Source organism: Anolis carolinensis, chromosome 1 (genome assembly GCF_035594765.1).
Source record: "Anolis carolinensis isolate JA03-04 chromosome 1, rAnoCar3.1.pri, whole genome shotgun sequence".
Classification (NCBI taxonomy): Eukaryota; Metazoa; Chordata; class Lepidosauria; order Squamata; family Dactyloidae; genus Anolis; species Anolis carolinensis.
The window spans coordinates 303,704,826-303,725,690 of NC_085841.1; the positions used below are offsets into that span (position 1 = coordinate 303,704,826).

Here is a 20,865-nt window from a genome sequence, read left to right on the forward strand (position 1 = left end):
TCCCCACTATCCCAGTCTGGGTAGGTAAAAGAACACCAACCCAGTCACCTTTTCTTACCATACCAAATATCACATTGGAACTCTGAGTAGCCTCTTTCTTGCTTCAAACTCATTATTCCCTCCTGCCTTGCCATCTCACCTCACCCAAACCAACTATACAGGAATGCTGGGAGAGCTATGTATTCTGGGCGAGACCCTTATTTATTTCCGGAGAAACATTGCAAATTTTAAATATTGGAAATTGGGGCAACACAAATTGAGACTCACCTGTATGTGAGCTTGATACCTCAACTGATGTTTTTCTCAACATACTTCTCTCTTCCACCCCAAGTTCTATCTCCATTAAATATTTAAGCATGATTTTTTTAAAGAATACATTTCAAGATGTTCAGATAGCGTGTTAATTTTCTAAGTCTGTAGAACAGAGTGTTTCATGTTTTAAAGGTCTTTCTATAAATAATTCACTGACATACAACATAGAAAGCCTACAGTGTGGTACACGCAAAACAAGACCTACTTAGCTGAACTCTTCACTAGAGAAAATATTTTCTAACTAACACTCTCATTAACTTTGATACAAAAAAATATGTCTAGTGCAGTAGAATGAAATTTTTCTTGTGGCCGAGCTTTGAAGACTCAGCAGAAGAAGAAGGCGCAGGAATCTGGTTCCATCTTGATTTTAATGCAAAACTGCTAGGAAAGTTACCAGTATAGAAAGATCAATCAGCAATTCAATTACATTGTAGATCTATTTTCTCCCACATGTACCAAACCAGATTGCTTTCTCTCTTGATATATTATCTTGGTTGCAGGATATCAATGTACTGGTAGCTAACCCATTTGTAGCAGATACTCTTCTGGGCTTCCTTTGACTCCAAGCTTGCCTCCTGACCTGCAGGAGTCATGTCATGCAGTTTAGGTGATCAGTAAAGAAAAATATGGCTGAAGATAGCTTCCAAGCCAAGTTGGCCAACATTTTTCGCTGATCTGTACTGCCAGTTGAAGTCTATTGATAAGTCCATGTACAGGGTCTTGGGAAGAAAGTAACGCAGGGAGGATATCTGGTGAAGATGCAGAACCCTCACCCTCAATAAGATCTTGTAGTGCCTATGGCAAGTGTCAGCCATCAATTAATGCAATGATGATTAAGAAGTCTGATTATGTAGTGGGTGATAGGAGCTGTCTTTCTACTGTATTGCACTTGAATTGAAGTCTCAGCTCAAGCAGCACCCATCACAGGAATGTCTGATTTGGTCCAGTCCCAACTTTTCCCTTTAAAACAATGTAATGGGTTAGATAAAATTACTTAACAGCACTAAACAGTGCATGTTTACTTAAAAGGGAATCCCTTGGGTCCATTGGGATTTACTCTAAAAATGTTTAGGATTGCAGTCAGACAGGGTTCTACAAAGGGAGGTAGTGGTTTGATTCCCCTGTTACTGGCTTAGCCAGAGAAGCCAGTTATTGCTGATTTAGCATTAGGTCCCTTTCTCAAATATTATAACTGCTGTACTGTAAGAAGCAGCATGCTTTAGTTGGAAAGTTCACCTTTTCTGGACCAGCAATGGAGACTATAAACAGCACATTGGGTTCAAAGGAAGTAAGATTGTGTCCTTGATAGACCTTGTCACAGACTGACAAATAGCAATCCCAAATTCTACTGAAATTTCACTCCAAGATGCACCAGTTAGTCTTGAGCCTTTGGGCTTAAAAGCAATCAAGGCAAACCAAAAAAGACACTTAGTCACTGAAAGATACCCCTCTTGTTCCTGGGGCAAATGCTGTTCCCTCTTGCTGCCCCATCAGAAGGGGCTGGAGCAATTGTCAAGGCTGTTCCTCTCCTTCATCAGAAATGTGCCGGTAGCCAGGAGGCTGTGACTTTGCACGGAAGATTACTGTCAGGAGCAGGACAATAAGCAGGAAGAGGATGCAGCCACAGACAGCTAAACCCACGATAAATTCTGCAAAGAGCAAGCAAATAAGAACATTAGTTAATACATTCAACTTCTCATAGGTACTTTGGTGTATCCAGCACAGCAGGACCTGCTCACCTATGTCTTTTATGGAGTTTGCTATCTGGCATTCCTGTTTCCAGTTCTGTGGAATAACAGGCTCTGTGAGTTGCAGGAATTTTTGCAGGGAGCAGCGCTGTTCACACCCAGGCAGCTGCAGGGGGTAAGGCTCTTTTCCACTCTCATTCCGAAAAAACATCTCAACAGAAACGTTTCTAGGAACAAAGGAGGAGCACAAAAATAATGATTAATTGTTTGTAATCGGTTTTCTATTATTTCACAACCCTATTCAACTGTTTGGAATTCAGTTTGTAACTAACAAATTATTTAGTTATATGCCCTTCTGTGGGAGCAAAAGAAAAAGAGACTGCTCTTAAACTGGAAGCTACTTGATGATTTAAGGGGAGAGCTTAACCTCATATTTATCAGAAGGATCCTTTCATGTTAATTATATCTAATGCTGATATGTCATTACAACCAGGAGTATCTTGTATTGAGACCAGAAGTAATCAGAAATGCTGAGAAGCAATGCTTTAGTCATGCCTGTTTTAACTCCTGCATCATAGGGGAGAGAATATCTAATTGCTGTTTCAATTCAAGATTTCAACAAGTACTGGAATGTCTCCTGTGGCAATGTGGGTTAGAGTGAAGGTACAGAAGGCTGAGAATCAGTTGCCTGTGTTTATGCTAGTATTTAGATCATCTAAATAAAGTTCTCACCCGTCATCTTCCTGGAATAATTCAAATATATGACATGAAGCATAAGGTGCTTGTTTTCCATTATAAACATCCAATGCCATCTGTAGTGCCACAAGAGTGGTGTCATGCTGAAACAAAGAAGAAAAAAGCAGATCATTCCTCTGCACATATTGGAAGAGATAAAAAAAAAACTACTTTCAAAAGGACAAAAACTGACTGAGGCTCCTAAACTGGTAGAAAGGGGGGAAGCAACTTCCAGAGCCATGGCAGAACAGATAACATCTCATTCCAGCTATGAAAAGAGAAATAAACTAGGAAGAGCACAGAAGGGAATATGACTTGATAACTCTTGCTGAGGAGAGTCCTGTTTCCTGCATGTAATATCTGCAGATGTAGAAACTATGTGCTTTATCCACAGGCTGCAAAAGGAAGTTAATATTTTATTGCATGGAGGTGTGGAGATGCTGATTTGCATATTCTTAGTTTCATAGCATAGGAGAAAGAAACTGCACAGGCATTGCCTAATCAGACAGAGAATGTGCAAACAAGATAGGGAAGGGGAGGGTAAGATCAGAAAGAAGAAGTTAAATACAGATCCCGCATACAAACTTACTGCTGAATACATAAGCATTTTCAAGTGGGAAGGTGCAGAGGCATTTATAGCTAGAGTCAGGTTTTTTCTGATTTGAGACAGAAGGACCCCTGCAGAAAGAGAACAGGCTTTTAGATCTCAGTTTTGTAGATATTCCCCCAATTATATTTGAAGCTACTTCCCCAACCCTTCACTTACCACCTTGCAGACGACTTTTCTCCACCCGCCTGTGAATCCCAAAAAGAAATTCAAAGCTGAAATCCTTCAGTTGCTGCAACTTTGTCATCACCTTAGTAGTAACCCAAGCTGGCAAAGGCATTTTGTGTGCTCTCTGCAAAAATGAAACAAGGGGAAAGTCATTGGCAGCTTGTGCAATGAATAATGTGAATAGAGACATGTATGGTTAAACACATACAGCACTGTGACGGAACAATTTAGTCTAGAATCTGTTACAACCTTTTTACATAGTACAGAGTAAATCTTTACCATGTGAGCTTCCACTTCTTGCCCAGGAGCCTAACTCCATTTGTACAACTGTGCTGTGCTGAACACATCAAAATTGTTAAAGAATGTCAGCAATCAATCAAAATTGATGCTGTAGCCAAGAAACCAGAATATGAACAAGACTTGCAACAGCAGCTATGAAGAAACCAGATGAAGTTCCACAAGAATAAAGATAGATCACTTGATGCCAAAATCAATTTCATCCATGTCACAATATTTTTGATTTCTGTAGATGGATGTGAAAGCTGGAAAGCTGCCCCACAACTGTGGAATGACCTGCTGGAAGAGATCTGACAGCTAAACAAGGTGCCGGAATTTAAAACACAATTGAAGACCCATCATCATAATCATCATCTCTTGGTGGTCTCTCTTTCATTGGATCGAAGATGACTTGAAGACAAAGAAGAACAACAGCAACTTGTATTGCAAATGCACCATACTTCACCCTTTTCCATCTTACTAGACACATCTACCCAATATCTAAAGACCTGTAGCAGTCTTTAAGAATTTTGGCAGGGATCACAATTTTATTGAAAATGGCAACTTCAGGGCTCATGTGCTTTTTAATGTGACATTGAAAACCTTCATACCACTCAGTTTTAACAAATGTACAGATAAGTGTTTCGGTGTTCATAGCTTTTCTGATGAGTGAAATGTCTCTTTTCTTAATCTGTGAACTTATGCACAGAAGATACAGTGGCAGAGGTATTCAGGCTATTCTGCTTATTTTCAGTCACATTCAGTTTTCAGTGTACTTTGGAACTACAGTTACATCGTATGAAAAAGCACTGCTCTGAAATCATGACTCAATTTTGATACAACAATCTGGAAAATCATGCACATTTTCTTGCCAATTAGTAATACACAGGTGGCAAGAAAGCAAAAGCTTGAAACTGTTGGCTGGTTTGAGCTATCGCATAGCTTTGATGATTCAACAGAAAAGTAGTTTATTTAGCAAGAGTTGTTCCTTAGGTCAGCTGATGGAAAATCAAGAGGGAAGTTCAAGAATAAACAAGTTTAAGAATTACTGTGGCTTATGGCAGCTCACAAATGTTTAAGGCTACAATTCTCATCAGCTCCAAACAACACGGTCAATTATGAGAGATGATGGGGGTTATACTGTGGAATATCTGTTGGACAGGGCTACATTATACTTGATTGCCCTGCAAGGCTTGTCTTTAGGCACCCTCTGAATGTTACTGCGCAACATTTTTAAATTCATAGTTTATGAAATTATAATCTGTGGACAAAGAAAGATATACCATGTAATAGTCACACTTCCCTCTTTTTTTGATTGGAAAAAGGGAGTGTAAGTATTACGTGGTAGCAACTAATATGTGGTGAAAAAATGCAGCTACGGGGCTTCCCTTAACTGAGGGAAACCCCATCACTGCAAAGGGGGCAGGCGGGGGAGTGAGGCCTCCCCCACCCTTGTGCCTGTCCCCGAGTTGTATAATTCATTCACCTGGATGTGACTATTATGCGAGGAACAGCAGAATACCAATTCTGCCACCCCCCAAAATGGGGATGCGACTTATATGTGAGGCAACTATTACAAGATGAAATACAGCATACAAAGGATTGTTGGCATCCATGAAAAATACCTTAAAAGGAGAAGCATAGTTTCAAATTCTTGAAATGACTGCAGGAATAAATGCTGTTAAGCATCATTATTTTTCCTAATTTCCATGAGTAATGGATGCTTTTGCAGCCATAGAAAATGTACAAAACGGATAAAGTCGCTCTGATCTGCTCTGACTTTGACGCCATATTAACGGCAGACTCTGAGGATATAGAACGAGCACCTGCTTGTCCAGTTTTGATGGATTCATTTCAATTGGTTGAGCTCGAGGATGTGGACAAGATCCTTGGAGAGGCAAGACCAACCACATGCATCCTAGACTTCTGCCCATCCTGGCTGGTGAGAGAAGCCAGAGGGGGTGTGGCCAAGTGGGTGAAGGTGGTGGTGAATGTCTCCCTCTGGGATGGCAAATTTCCAGCGAGCCTAAAGACGGCTGTGATTAAACCGCTGTTGAAAAAGCCATCACTGGACCCCACTCAATTTGGTAACTTGCGGCCTATTTCCAATCTCCCCTATTTGGGCAAGGTCATGGAACATGTGGTTGCCTCGCAACTCCAGAGATTCTTGGATGACACTGATTTTTCTAGATCTGGCACAGTCTGGTTTTAGGCCGGGGCATGGTACCAAGACAGCCTTGGCCGCCTTAGTTGATGATCTTCGCCGGGAGCTGGATAGGGGGAGTTTGTCCCTGCTGGTTCTGCTGGACCTCACAGTGGCCTTCGATACCCTTGACCATGGTATTTTTCTGAGAGGCCTCGTGGGTATGGGGCTTGGAGGTACTGTTCTGCAGTGGCTCCACTCATTCCTGGAGGGTCAGTCCCAGATGGCGTCATTGGGGGACACCTGCTCGGCCTCACAACCATTGTCTTGTGGGGTCCCACAGGGTTCTGTACTGTCCCCCATGTTGTTTTAACATTTACATGAAGCCGCCGGGAAAGATCATCAGGAGTTTATGAGTGTGGTGTCATCTCTACACAGATGATGTCCAACTCTGTCACTCCTTTCCACCTGTCACTAAGGAGGCTGTTCAGGTACTGAACCGGTGCTTGGCCACTGTGTCGGACTGGATGAGGGCCAACAAATTGAAATTGAATCCAGACAAGACAAAGGTCCTCCTGGTCAGTCGGAAGGCCGAACAAGGTATAGGGTTACAGCCTGTGCTGGATGGGGTCACACTCCCAGTGAAGGCACAGGTTCGCAGTCTGGGAGTGGTCATAAACTCATTGTTGAGCCTGGAGCTCCAGGTCTCGGCAGTGGCTAGGGGAGCCTTCGCACAGTTAAAACTTGTGCGCCAGCTGTGCCCGTACCTTGGGAAACCGGACCTGGCTACGGTGGCCCACGCTCTTGTTACATCCCAATTAGACTACTGCAATGCACTCTATATGGGACTGCCTTTGAAGACTGTTCAGAAGCTTCAGCTAGTCCAATGGGAGGCAGCCAGGTTGATAACCGGAGTGACGTACAGGGAGCGTACCACCGGTGCGGCTGGCGGGGACGAGAGACAGGGCCTTTTCCGTAATGGCCCCCTGCCTATGGAACACCCTCCCAAGTGAAATCAGGCAGGCTCCCTCTCTCCTTTCCTTCCGAAAAAGAGTTAAGACTTGGCTGTGGGACCATGCCTTCAAACAATAATGGCAGCACCATCTGGAACATATGCTCAGGATATAATTGACTGACCCGGTTTGTACTTGAAATGTGGCTAAATGTATATTTATATGTGTTTTATAAATGTTTTAAATGTAAATTAATTTTTAAACTGAATGTGAATGTTACTATGATTGTTATATATGTGTTTTATGCTGTAAGTTGCCCTGAGTCCCCTATTGGGTGAATACTGTAATAAAAAAATAAAACTGAATGCTTTAAAAGGAGTGATAGATACAGAACCAGACGTACAAGGAATATACATAGAGCAGTTCTGCCTCTTACCTTTTAAAAGTGATAGAAAAGACCCACCATGGTGGTGACATTTAGCTAGAGGGAAGATTCCTATTTTACAAAGTCTAGGGAAGAAGACTGCAATGCATCTCTAGTCCAGTGGTTCTCAACCTGTGAATCCCCAGATGTTTTGTCTTTCAACTCCCAGAAATCCTAACAGCTGATAAAGTGGCTGGAATTTCTGGGAGTTATAGGCCAAAACACCTGGGGACCAACAGGTTGAGAACCACTGTTCTAGGCAGATGAGGAGGAGGATGGGGAGGGCAGTTTTTGCGGTTGCATATATATTCGTTCATCCCATAGAAAAGAAAACCATTCACTCATGAGAGAAACTTAGGGGGGGACTAAGGGAAACTATTCAGGAAAAGTAGGAACCTGGCTATCATGGAAAGCCAAGTCTATTCCCACCATATCCCAACTGCTTTATATTATGCTTTGGTTTTTGCTATATGAGAGAATTACATACTTTAAACAGGATGCTTATACGTTTATAGGTATAGATCTTAAGGATCACTTATTTGAACAGTCTTCCCTCATTTCCAGAAAAACTTTCAGTTCACTGGAGGTTCTAATTACTAGGAGGTAAGTTTTGCTCACTACATACGTACTGTTCTGTAAAGTTTCCTAATCCTTTACAGGAGACTCAGGCTCTACACAGAAAAGGGGGGTTAGGAAAAGTCATTCCCCATCTCTGTTTTTACTATGAGTAGAGTTCCACCTGTGGGAACTGAGGACATAGGCCACACATTCAAAATCTTCCTTAGGAGATATTAAATACATTGTTTAAAATAACTAGACACTGTAGAAATTACTTCAGCTCAAGACAAGCCTAGAAAATGCTTCCTATTACTCTTGTAGTACTTATTGCAAGAAGTCCTTTAGAAAAAAGCATGGGCAGTTTCATACATTGAATTGCCTGTATTTTTCTGAAGGTAAGGGTTTTAAACCGTTTGGAGAGCAAATGATGGATGGGCCAAGGTGTCAGGCCACTCACCTCACAGAAAAGTGTGTCATATATACTCCAGACAGTTTCTAGAGTAACATCCTGGATTCCTGTCATGTTTGCTACCATTTCCAAGAATTCCTGCAGAAGAAAGGAATAGAATCATTCCATTTTTCATTGATCCCTGAAGATCATATAGTACAACCTCCATATTCATGGGGATACCATCTGAAACACCCCCACCCCCTTGGATACCAGAAATTATGGATAATAGTGAACCCTATTATTTTCAGTATACCTGGGATGGACTAGTCTATACCTTAGGCTAGTGCTGGAGGACCTGGAAAGGCCCTCAAGCACTTCTGGGATAGGGGAATTCTTTTTTGGAGCATGAATAAGTGAAACAATGGATATCAATCCATGGATAGGGGGTCATACAGTACAAATCTGAAAGCTTAATCATACCATGTTTTCAATGGTCTCATTCACATATTCTGCTGTCTGCCGGGTCTCATTTTGCAATTGTTCATAGCGAGGACAATGAGATAAAGGAAACTTCAGGAGCTGGACAGAGGCAAAATGGAGTTTGAATACAAATCATTCCATACAATCAGTATTAACTGGAGCATCTGCATATTAGAGACTACTTTCTCTAAAGTGTTTTTATCTGAAGGTAGGTTCTTTAGACAGATGTAATGGTCTCCCTGAAATGCATCTTGATCCAAAATAAGGAACTCTTTAGGGAGGAAATGTTTAAAGTGCAATCCTTCAGTTGGAATTCAGACTGTAATTCCCATCCTTCATCACCTTCTTCCCTATGCTGATTAATAGTAGTCACAAACAACAGTATCTGGAGGGCCTCTTCAACCCCCAAATCAGGCTGAAGAAGAAGTATAGTACTGTTCAGTATGGATGTAAAGAAGGCAAGATAAATGTTTCTTGTGTCAAGCAGGCCATTATCTGGTCTAAAAGTAACTTACCCGTTCCAAAGAATCAGGAACTGTGTGGACAGGGATGGGCTGCCAAGAAACATTGGGACGGAAGACCTGCTGGCCTTCTGGAGGGTACAGTCCTGCCAAATTGGCCTCAGCACTCATCAGGGTCCGATCAAAATCTGTGCTGCGTATGAAGATCTGCCAGAGCGGAAAACCAAATGTAAGGAGTTTGTTTCATTAAAGTCATTAATATTTTCAGCTTTGTTTAGCAGGCAGAATAAGAGGATCCGGCTTATTACTTAGACAAGATGAGCACTAAAGAAGCCCACAATAACTTGATTTCAGCCATCATTGTAGAAAGTTGAGAAGTAGAATGGGAATTCCATTATATACAATTCTTTTGCTACAACAGCCCCCCACTGGCTATTGCTGTGTTTCCAACCATATTTTAAAATGCTGGATATAAACAATAAAGCCCAATATGGTATGGGTCTGTTATCTCTCCATATTCTCTGACACGAGCCTGACTGTATTTTGAGAATCTCTAGGGAGGCACTTATCTGCCTTCCACTACCTTCACAGGTACATCTGATGGCAACACGGGAGTACCTTGTGACTGCTCGTTCTCTCAGGATCCTGTGCCCAAGAGGTTTGATAGACACCTCCCTTGATATCCTTTTATTGGCAGATTCTCTTTTTTTTTGTTTTGACAGACCTTTGAGATGGGATTATTCATAAGGAAAGGGTGTTTAATAATGTGCTGTATTATCTACATTTGTGTTTTTTAATTTTATTTCAGTGATGATGCTTTTAAACGATAATGGGGCCAGAGCGAAGAGGGGAAGCTGGGAAGATATCTCCATCTTGTCTTCTGTGCCATCAGCTGGAGGCCCCTCCCCACAATAACATGCAATGCTAATAATATAGTTATATACAGAAGAGTCTCACTTATCCAGCACTCGCTTATCCAATGTTCTGGATTATCAAACGCATTTTTGTAGTCAATGTTTTCAATACATCGTGATATTTTGGTGCTAAATTCGTAAATACAGTAATTACTACATAGCATTACTGCGTATTGAACTACTTTTTCTGTCAAATTTGTTGTATAACATGATGTTTTGGTGCTTAATTTGTAAAATCATAACCTAATTTGATGTTTAATAGGCTTTTCCTTAGTGCCGGCCCGTTTATGTTGGATAAGTGAGACTCTACTGTATATATATTGATATATATATACACACACACACATACATACATATATGTATGTGTGTGTGTGTATATATATATATAATATTGTATATAATATACAATATAATTTACAATAATAAATAATTAATATATTGTATATACATGTAATATTGATAATAATATTATAATGTAATACAATATAATAATAATAATACAATATAATAATATTAATTATATAATATTTATTATATGTAATATTACTGGTAATATTACAGTATAGTGGTGTGAGGCAATATGCTGGTATATAGTGCTAGTGTTGTGCTGTGCTAGTGATATAATACACTGTATGTAAATATTATTTGTAAGCTGTTCGGAGTCCCCTTTGGGGTGAGAAGGGCGGGATATAAATGTAGTAAATAAATAAATAAATTGCTTTGAATCCTACCGATAGTTTAATTGTATTTTAACTTTTCCATAATATGAACTATTATCTATTTCTGGTTGAAAATTTAACATAATCCTGCCCTGGGACATAACGTTGCTTAAGGCTGGAGTATTGCTTGAATGAGCAAGGTAGACAACATGATATGGCTGTAATTAGCTATGGAATTTGAACTATATATAATGGTAAATCATAAAGTAATAGTAGCTGAGTGGGAACATAAAAGCACAAATGGCATGGGAAAACAAATGCAAATCAGCCCCTTCTTCAGTACTGCTGTATGTTATATCCCTTACTCTTCTCATGTCAAAAAGTCTGAATAGTATTCAGATGAATTTCCAAGAATATTAGGGTAAGGTTGATGCATGTATTTTGTGACTATATATGTTGAAGCCGAATACCTGAAAGAGGGAATAGCCACGACTTAGGCTAGGCCTCTCTTGTTATCCTCAAGGGCATAGGCAAATGATAGCTTTCATACTGAGAAGTGCTGTTGCAACAAATACGGAGGTGGAAACACCTTTCCAAACAAAGGCATTATAGACAAAGACAGCTCATTGCAGTCCCATAATTATCTGTGTACAATGCAAACTAGAAGGAAATTAGTACAGTTAGGAGCCCCAAGGATTGGCATAAGCCTTGAAGAGGAATACAATGCTTTAATGTCTCTAGTAAGCAAATCAGTAGGTAATGACATATAACTCTCTCAAGCAGCACAGAACTTTCAAGATAAAATGTAGGAAGGGGAGAATTGTTGACTATTGGTCAACTGGTAGAAGTCCCCCAAATAGTACACATCTATGGACTCAGAATAATAAACATGCGTCCAAAGAGATTTCCTTGTAATTTAACTTGTAATAGTTGCTTACATTTTTTGAAACAGTTAATAAACTGTTAAACAAAAGGAATGTATTTTATGTCTAACAGAGATGCTATTGGTATAAAACAGGCATGGGCAAACTTTGGCCCTCTAGATGTTTTGGACTCCAATTCCCAGGAGGATTTAGGAATTGTGGGAGTTGAAGTCCAAAACACCTGGAGAGCTGAAGTTTGCCCATGCCTGTACTGAACATTCATGTTCCCAATGGGATTAAAATGGCACTAGTGTTCATTTTTCCTTTGTCTTTTTATTTAAGTGTATTAAAATCTAAAATCATCTATTGACTAGTTGTTGTTGTGTACCTTCAAGTTGTATCTGACTTATGGCAACCCTAAAGCGAACTTATCACAGGGTTTTCTGGGGCTGAGAATGTGAACTTGTCCAAGGTCACCCACTGGGTTTTTATGGCTGAGCAGGAAATCGAACCCTGGTCTGCAGAGTGTAGTCTATTGCTCAAACCAATACACAAGAAGTGAATTAAAGAGTTAACGAAAAGCAGGAAGAAGAAAGCTAACAATCCAGTTAGACTGGCTCTTTCTATAATCTTGTGGTAAGGCGACCCTGTCATCATAAATCTGGTTTCCAACTGAAGATTGACACAGTGTTTGAGAAGAGCCTAGCACTCTGTTATCTCTTGCTTAAATCACTTCATTGGACATGGCTTTTATTATCTGTTTTTATTGCTCTGGCAATGGAAAACTACAGGCCAACTGACCTGAGCTCTTGATTTTTTGCTCTTTGGAAGATTAAAGAGACTTGTTTGGACAAGGTACATTTCCTCTTCTCTTTACAACTGTAGAAAATAACCTGATTTATACTTCGTAAAACAATTCTGTTTACCCTCCCATTTGTTTGCTTGTAGCGGTTTCATGTTACCACATGTTACTCAAATTCAGATGTTTTCTTCTTTTGAATCTTATTTATGTCGTTTTCTTGCCCCAGTCAGCAAGTGTTTTATGTTCTCCTATTGTCTGAATTACAACTTGGCAAATAGTTTTTAATCAAATGATGCATCACCCTCTGTAATCTTCCTTGGCACAATATAGTTAGGAAAATAATGAGAACATGCAGATTTGTAAAAGGGGTGGGAGAGAAAAAGAGCATGCTGTGCTTCTACAACACTAGTAATTTAAGATACACTAACCTCTTGTCTATTGTATGAGGCATTCAGAAAGTCATTATAACGTCTTCGAAGTGCTTGGCCCAAGTCCCATTGTTGCCGCATCCCTTCCTACATATGTCAACAGTAACAAAATAACAGCCAAACGGGTTTTATTGCTATCTTGCAAAAGAACACAGGATTTACAGTCAGTAACAATTACAGCTTGAGTGTAAATGACTCAGGAAGCATTTAACAAAAAAATGTCTTTGAAATTGATAGTGGGTTGACCTTGATTACTATATATTGCTTTTAAAATAATATACATATTTTTTGAAAAAATAGCTTTTAAAATGTAATATAGAAATGGGATTTAAACAACATAGCCATTTACTCTGATCTGAAAACACTTTAGGTTCATCTTCATGGGCCAAAGAAGTCAGTTTGGGGGTGAATTGACTCTATGGTGGCGAAACAATGCATGGGGACCATTGTCATAATGTCATCTTCTCCCACATTAAGAAAAGTCACAGGATGCTCTGGAGTTTTTCTATTTTTCGAGTCAGTGTAAACCCTTGTACCGCTTCATATTTGGGAAGTGGCTGCAACTGTTTACATCACCATCCCATTTTCCCAAGTTTTAAGCAGCCTGTGTACAGGGATGACACCTATATTTTCCCCTTGTTCTGGGTTCATGGTGCTCATCAAACATAAAATTGTGCTGATCACTGCTCAGTGCCTGGTGTATCAGTATAGTCATTTGTGGCCTGTGTAGATGGGCCCTTTGGCTTCCTGGGAGCGCAGTGGGAAAAGAAATGCAGTACAAGTTGAGTGTCCTTTAGATGAAAACCTTGGAACCAGAAATGTTGGGTTCTCCCCCCCTCACCCCCCACCCCCCAGATTTTGGGATACCTGTGTTTACTTATACAATTATATGCTATTTTGATAAGTGATGTATTTTATACATGTGGGACATTGAATTTTGCCATTCATTATGTTATAAACCGCTTTGAGTCCATCTAGGGGTGAGAAAAGCAATACAGAAATGCAATAAATTATAAATAATAATAATTATATGTACATAATGAGATATCTTTTAGATCAGGCATGGGCAAACTTCAGCCCTCCATGAATTTTGGACTTCAGCTCCCACAATTCCTAACAGCCGATAGTTTGCCCATGCCTGTTGAAGATGAAACCCAAATCTAAACGCAGGTTTAATTTATGTTTCATACACATGTTATACATATAACATGAGGATAAATTACAACATTTTAAAGAACTCTGTGCATGAAAGGTTTGTGTACAACAAACTATCAGAAAGCATAGGTATTGCTATCTCATCCACAACCTGTACCAACAGTTGCTCCCCTGAAGCCACAAAAAAAGGAATCCTCAGACTGGCACCGCATGGAAAACTGGAAACATACACCTTGTCTGAAACTTTTTGTCAAAGCAATTTTTCTGAACTCTTTATTTTAAAAAGTGTTGATTTGGGGTGCTAAGTTCCCACAGGCAGTCTCTTAATGGGATACTGACCTGAGAGAGTTGTCCAAATCCTTGGGGCCAGGCACTTTCCTGATAGGGATCTCGGGGATATGCCTTCACTGGGGACCGATCTCCATGTCGATATAACTGAAAATCAAAATAATATGCCTAAGTATTCCACATAGCTTTTTTAGGTCATCCTGATACATTTACTCAGTTCCTAAACAATGTCTTGTCAAAGGCTTTCATGGCCGGAATCACTAGTGAGTTTTCTGGGCTGTATGGCCATGTTCCTTCAGAAGCATTCTCTCCTGACGTTTTGCCCACATCTATGGCAGTCTGGCTGTTTCCTGGCTAGGGGAATCCTTTGTTCGGAGGTGTTAGCTGGCCACGATTGTTTCATGTCTGGAATTTCTTTGTTTTCTGAGTGTTGTTCAATATTTACTGTCCTACTTTTAGAGTTTTTAAAATACTGGTGGCCATATTTTGTCCATTTTCATGATTTTCTCCTTTCTGTTGAAATTGTCCACATGCTTGTGGATTTCAATGACTTCTCTGTGTAGCCTGGCATGGTGATTGTTAGAGTGGTCCAGCATTTCTGTCAGGCTAATCAATGCTAATCAAGCTGGCCAATTACAACATTCACACTTGCCTCCAACAGATAAGAGTTCTTTCTCCCACCCTGGATTTCCCACAAATATATAAAACCCACTTGCCTAGTTTCCAACAGACCTCACAACCTCTGGGGATTTTTTTTTCTGTGTCAGGAGCGACTTGAGAAACTGCAAGTCGCTTCTTGTGTGAAAGAATTGGCTATCTGCAAAAACGTTGTCTGGGGACGCCCAGATGTTTTGATGTTTCTACCATCCTTGTGGGAGGCTTCTCTCATCCTTGTGGGAGGCTTCTCTCTGGCAGCTTCAGCATGGAGCTGAAGCTGCCAGAGGGAGCTTGTCCATGCTCTCCCCAAGGATTGGATTAAAACCAGCAGCCTTCAGGTGAGCAACCCAGCCTTCAAATCATCAGATAATATTGCAATATAGTGGTCTAGTACAATATAGTAATATACAAAGCTAATATTGTGCTCTGCTAATAATATAATATATTGTATGTACATATAATATTGATCATAACATTGTAATGCAATATAATACTAATAATAATACAATATAGTAATAGATTAATTATAGATGATATATAACATGTAATATTACTAATAATATTGCAATATAGTGGTATAGTACACTATAGTAATGTATGATACTAATATTGTGCTCTGTTAATAATATATCGTATGTACCTATAACTTGTAAGCCGCTCTGAGTCCCTTTCGGGGTGAGAAGGGTAGGATATAAATGTCGTAAATAAAAAAAATCAGTTCTGCTGGCACAAGGGTTTTTAACCCACTGTGCCACCGAGAGCTCCGAGGATGCCTACCATAGGTGTAGGTTTTTTTTTAAGAGAAGTAGCTTCTGGTGGGAGAGAATTGGTAGTCTACAAGGATATTGCCCAGGGGACGCCCAGATATTTTGATGTTTATACCATCCTTGTGGGAGGCTTCTCTCATGTCCCCAAATGGGGAGCTGGAGCTGGCAGAGGATTCGAACCGGCAACCTTCAGGTCAGCAACCCAATCTTAAAGTCATCAGTCCTGCTGGCACAAGGGGTTAACCCACTGAGGGTAAAACGTCAGGAGGGAATGCTTTTGGGACATGGCCATATAGCCTGGGAAAACTCACAAGCAACCCAGTTCCTAAACGGCTTCCTCCAGAGATCACTGGAGGAGACTGCAATGTTCCTCCACTTGCCCCGAAGGTGTGGAAAGACTGTTAAGATCTGGCCGCCTGTTGTCACACCCAATAAACGGACACAAACTTCCTGTCTGGCATAAACATTACAAGCAAGGTAGAAGCAGTCCTGCTATAATAAACCGTGGAGAATTTAAGATCCTGCCACACTTTTGAAATTTGTTCTTTTGGGCTCACCTTCTGAATTGTGCTATAGCAGGTATGGGCAAAGTTGGGCCCTCCAGGGGTTTTGGACTACAACTCCCACCATTCCTCACAGCCTCAGGCCCTTTCCTTTTCCCCCTCAGCTGCTTAAGCGGCTGAGGGGGAAAAGGAAGGGGCCTGAGGCTGTGAGGAATGGTGGGAGTTGTAGTCCAAAACCCCTGGAGGAATGGTGGGAGTTGTAGTCCAAAACCCCTGGAGGAATGATGGGAGTTGTAGTCCAAAACCCCTGGAGGAATGGTGGAAGTTGTAGTCCAAAACCCCTGGAGGAATGGTGGGAGTTGTAGTCCAAAACCCCTGGAGGGCCCAACTTTGCTCATGCCCAGGGCTATAGTCTTACTTATTGATTGCAATCCTATCCCAAACTGAGACTATTATCATGACCAACCAAACCTTCTCCTATTTTGACAGGAGCTCAATAGGGGAAGAGGTGGAAAAAAATAGATAAATAATAATAAGGGCTTTCCCAAACACACTGAAAAAGAGAGAGTGGATCCAAAAGGGAAGCAGTTGCAAAAATAAAAATAAATGTTGCAATATATATTTATATATTATTTTCGAGCTTTTTGTGCCTGCTCTGCTCCCAACCTCCCTTTTTTGTGTGTATGTGTTTGCAAGCCTGGCATCACGTGACAGCCCCAAAGCAAGCCCTCGCCCCTCCTGGAAGGACCCCCCCCCCCCTTATTTTTGTCCCTTGCTTACCAAAGTCACAAAGCGGAGGGTCCGGGCGTGGGCCAAGGGCAGGGCGAGGGCCAGAGCCAGGAGCCAAGGGAGAAGGACAGCGCTCCTCCGGCCCTTCCTACCGCCGCCCTCCATGGCTCTCCTGCTCTCCCTCTTATCTGTGTTCCTTGGAAAGGCAGGACTGCGCATGCGTTATGTGTCCGAGCATGCGCACTCGCCGCCTCTGAAGCTCTCGCTTGCCCTGCCTTCTGCCACATCTCCTCCTGGGGTTTGGGCAAAGGGCATCAAAGGGCTGTTCTTTGGGTTGGGACACTAAGTGGGCTTTTTCGAGAGAGAAAGGAAGTACAGTAGAGTCTCACTTATCCAACACTCGCTTATCCAACGTTCTGGTTTATCCAACGCATTTTTGTAATAATAATAATAATAATAATTGTAGTCAATGTTTTCAATACATCATGATATTTTGGTGCTACATTCGTAAATACAGTAGTTACTACATAGCATTACTGCGTATTGAACTACTTTTTCTGTCAAATTTGTTGTGTAACATGATGTTTTGGTGCTTAATTTGTAAAATCATAACCTAATTTGATGTTTAATAGGCTTTTCCTTAATCCCTCCTTATTATCCAACATATTCACTTATCCAACGTTCTGCTGGCCCGTTTACATTGGATAAGCGAGACTCTACTGTATGTGGCACAAACAGCTCTGGGGGGAATGCTATTCATTCATTGCCCAGTAGGAGGCTGGCAATTACAGGCATGTGCAAACTTGGGCCCTCCAGGTATTTTGGACTTCAACTCCCACAATCCCTACCTGTGTTGTCGAAGACTTTCATCGCCGAAATCACACATTGGGTTGCTGTAAGTTTTCTTTTGCTGTATGGCCATGTTCCAGAAGCATTCTCTCCTGACGTTTTCACCCACATCTGTGGCAGCCCTCCTCAGAGGTGGTGAGGTCTATTGGAAGCAAGGCAAGTGGGGTTTATAAAGGTAAAGGTTTTCCCCTGACATTAAGTCTCAGGGGGTTGGTGCTCATCTCCATTTCTAAGCCAAAGAGCCGGTGTTGTCCATAAACACCTCCAAGGTCATGTGGCCAGCATGATTGCATGGAGTGCCCTTACCTTCCCGCTGGAGCGGTACCTATTGATCTACTCACATTTGCATGTTTTCGAACTGCTAGGTTGGCAGAAGCTGGGGATAACAGCCAGGACCATAGCCAGAAATTTTTTTGGGCGGAAGTTTGAAACTTATTTTTAGAGAATCTTAATTTAGAAATCAGGCTCCATCGATAAACGTCAGTGGACACTCAAGACAGATAAACTTCAGTGGACACTCAGGGGGATATAGCTAACCAGTTAAAATTCATGAGTAAACCAAGTTTTTTTTTAAACAAACCTGAAAAATCTCGGGGAGGGGGGTTGAACCCCTTACCCCCCCCCCCCCCTTCTTGGCTACAGACCTGTTAACAGCGGGAGCTCACTCCGCTCCCCAGATTCAAGCCGCTGTCTTTTTGGTCAGCAAGTTCAGCAGCTCAGCTGTTCAACCCGCTGTGCCACCGAGGGCTCTGGTTTATATATCTGTGGAATAATATCCAGGGTGGGAGAAAGAACTCTTGTTTGCCTGAGGCAAGTGTGAATGTTGCAATTACCCAGCTTGATTAGCATTGAATAGCCTTGCGGCTTCAAAGCCTGGCTGCTTCCTGCAGAAACCATCACACTTTTTGTTTGTTTGTTTATTTGTTTGGTCACTTCCGACTCTTTGTGACCCCATGGACCAGCCCACACCAGAGTTCCCTGTTGGCCATGGCCACCTCCAGCTCCTTCAAGATCAAGCCAGTCATTTCAAGGATACCATCCATCCACCTTGCACTTGGTCGGCCCCTTTTCCTTTTTCCTTTCATTTTCCTCAGTATCTCCAAGCTTTCCTATCTTCTCATTATGTGGCTGTTAAGAATTGTGTGGACAATTCAGAAAGGAGGAAACCATGAAAATGAACAAAATCTGCCTATCGGTATTTAAAAACTCTAAAGTTAGGACAGTAAATAAAGAACAACATTCAGAAAACAGGGGAATTCCAGACGTGAATCAATTGAGGCCAGCTAACACCTTCCAACAAAGGATTCCCCCAGGCAGGAATCAGCCAGACCTTGAAGCTGAAAGGCTATTCACTGCTAATCAATGTGATTAATTGCAACATTCACACTTGTCTCCAACAGACAAGAGTTCTTTCTCCCACCTTGGCCATTCCACAGATATATGAACCCCACTTGCCTAGTTTCCAACAGACAACCTCTGAGGATGCCTGCCCGATATGTGGGTGAAACGTCAGGAGAGAATGCTTCTGGAACATGGCCATACAGCCTGGTAAACTCATAGCAACCCAGCCAATAGGCTGATAGGAATTGTGGGAACTGAAATCTAAAATACCTGGAGGGCCAAGTTTGCCCATTTCTGTATGTTGTTGTGTGCATTTAAGTCATTTCTGCCTTATGGGACCATATCACAGGGTTGTTGTTCTTGCTATTATTATTATATACTTATATCCTGCTTTCTCTTTCTGAAACAGCTAATATTAAATTTAATTCTAATAAAATGGAATTAAATACAAAAGTATTAAAATACATATTTAAAACTGATAGAACATTTTTTTTAAAACTCAAACTACATAAAACACAGCACCCTCAGGTTGTTTTTTTGTAAGATGATGATGATGATGATTGATGACTTCTTTTCTATCTTGACTGAGACCCAAAGTGGTTCACGACATTAAAAACAATGTAATTTAATACCTGCTACAATATTAATACAAAAGAGAATTAAGCCTACAATTATTTAAACAAGTAAATTAAAACTGCATTAAACAAACTTTTAAAAATTATTAAAGCATAAGAAGGAGTTCCCCTTGATTCCTTCTTAAAAATTGTCTGCTTTAAAAAGCCTACTCAAATAAAAGGACAACAGGGAGCTATCCAGCAGAGATTTGTTCAGAAGGGGTTTGCCATTGCTTTCCTCTGAAGCCGAGAGAGCGAACCTGCCCAAGGTCACCAACTGGTTTTCATGGCAGAGCTGGATTTCAAACTCTAGTCTTCAGAGTCATAATCCAATGCTCAAACCATAGCTGTCCCCCTGTAATTCCTTTAAAAGGTAATAATGATAATCATGTATTTGTTACCTGCCTATTATGAAATATTATTAAAATGCATATACCAGTATTAAGATACACATAACATAGTAAAGGTAAAGATTTTCCCCGGACATTAAGTCTAGTTGTGTCTGACTCTGGGGGTTGGTGCTCATCCATTTCTATGCTGAAGAGCCTGTGTTGTTTGTAGACACCTCCAAGGTCATGTGGCCAGCATGACTGCATGGAGCTCGTTACCTTCCCGCTGAAGCAGTACCTATTGAACTACTCACATTTGCATGTTTTCGAACTGCTAGGTTGGCAGAAGCTGGGGCTAGCAGCGGGAGCTAACCCCGCTCCCTGGATTCGAACCGCTGACCTTTCGGTCCGCAAGTTTAGCAGCTCAGCGGTTTAATCCACTACACCATCAGGGGCTCCTTGGTAACATAAACCAACATAAATAAAGAAAAGTTAAAAACAATGCCGACATGGTAAATGAGAATGAAAGTGAAGTCTTGCCCAAATGAGAAGAAGCTTGCACCAAGAATGAAATCAGAAAGAAAGGGTACTAATATTCATATAGCAACAGAAATCACAATGGTGGTAAATACCGGTATGTCATTATAAGAGGAGAATATTACAAAAATTATAGCCAGGATGGACCTTGTTTACACCAGAAACTAGGGAGGCAATTGGATCATTAGGTGAGGAAGTCAGATATGTAATAAAATAATATGAGGACATTATGGG

At 41.0% G+C, this 20,865-nt stretch overlaps 1 protein-coding gene across 1 annotated transcript; it reads right to left on the bottom strand.

Moving 5' to 3' along the window:
* Window positions 1–661: 661 nt before the first annotated feature.
* Window positions 662–17,195, bottom strand: acp2 (acid phosphatase 2, lysosomal). The gene is made up of 11 exons (XM_003214619.4): window positions 17,013–17,195; window positions 14,357–14,452; window positions 12,863–12,949; window positions 9,251–9,403; window positions 8,736–8,834; window positions 8,322–8,411; window positions 3,502–3,634; window positions 3,325–3,413; window positions 2,733–2,839; window positions 2,052–2,227; window positions 662–1,961 (listed from the first exon to the last, which is right to left on the bottom strand). The coding sequence occupies exons 1-11, from the start codon at window positions 17,178–17,180 to the stop codon at window positions 1,825–1,827; spliced, it is 1,335 nt and encodes a 444-aa protein (XP_003214667.2). The 5' UTR covers window positions 17,181–17,195; the 3' UTR covers window positions 662–1,824.
* Window positions 17,196–20,865: the final 3,670 nt, after the last annotated feature.

Excerpts from the sequence above, each read along its gene's own strand:
- acp2 (XM_003214619.4), bottom strand. The coding sequence starts at position 17,180 with ATGCGCAGTCCTGCCTTTCCAAGGAACACAGATAAGAGGGAGAGCAGG. Across the intron at positions 8,835-9,250 it reads TTCCTGATTCTTTGGAACGG|CTCCTGAAGTTTCCTTTATC; the intron begins GTAAGTTACTTT and ends GCCTCTGTCCAG. Across the intron at positions 2,840-3,324 it reads AAATGCTTATGTATTCAGCA|CATGACACCACTCTTGTGGC; the intron begins GTAAGTTTGTAT and ends TCTTTGTTTCAG.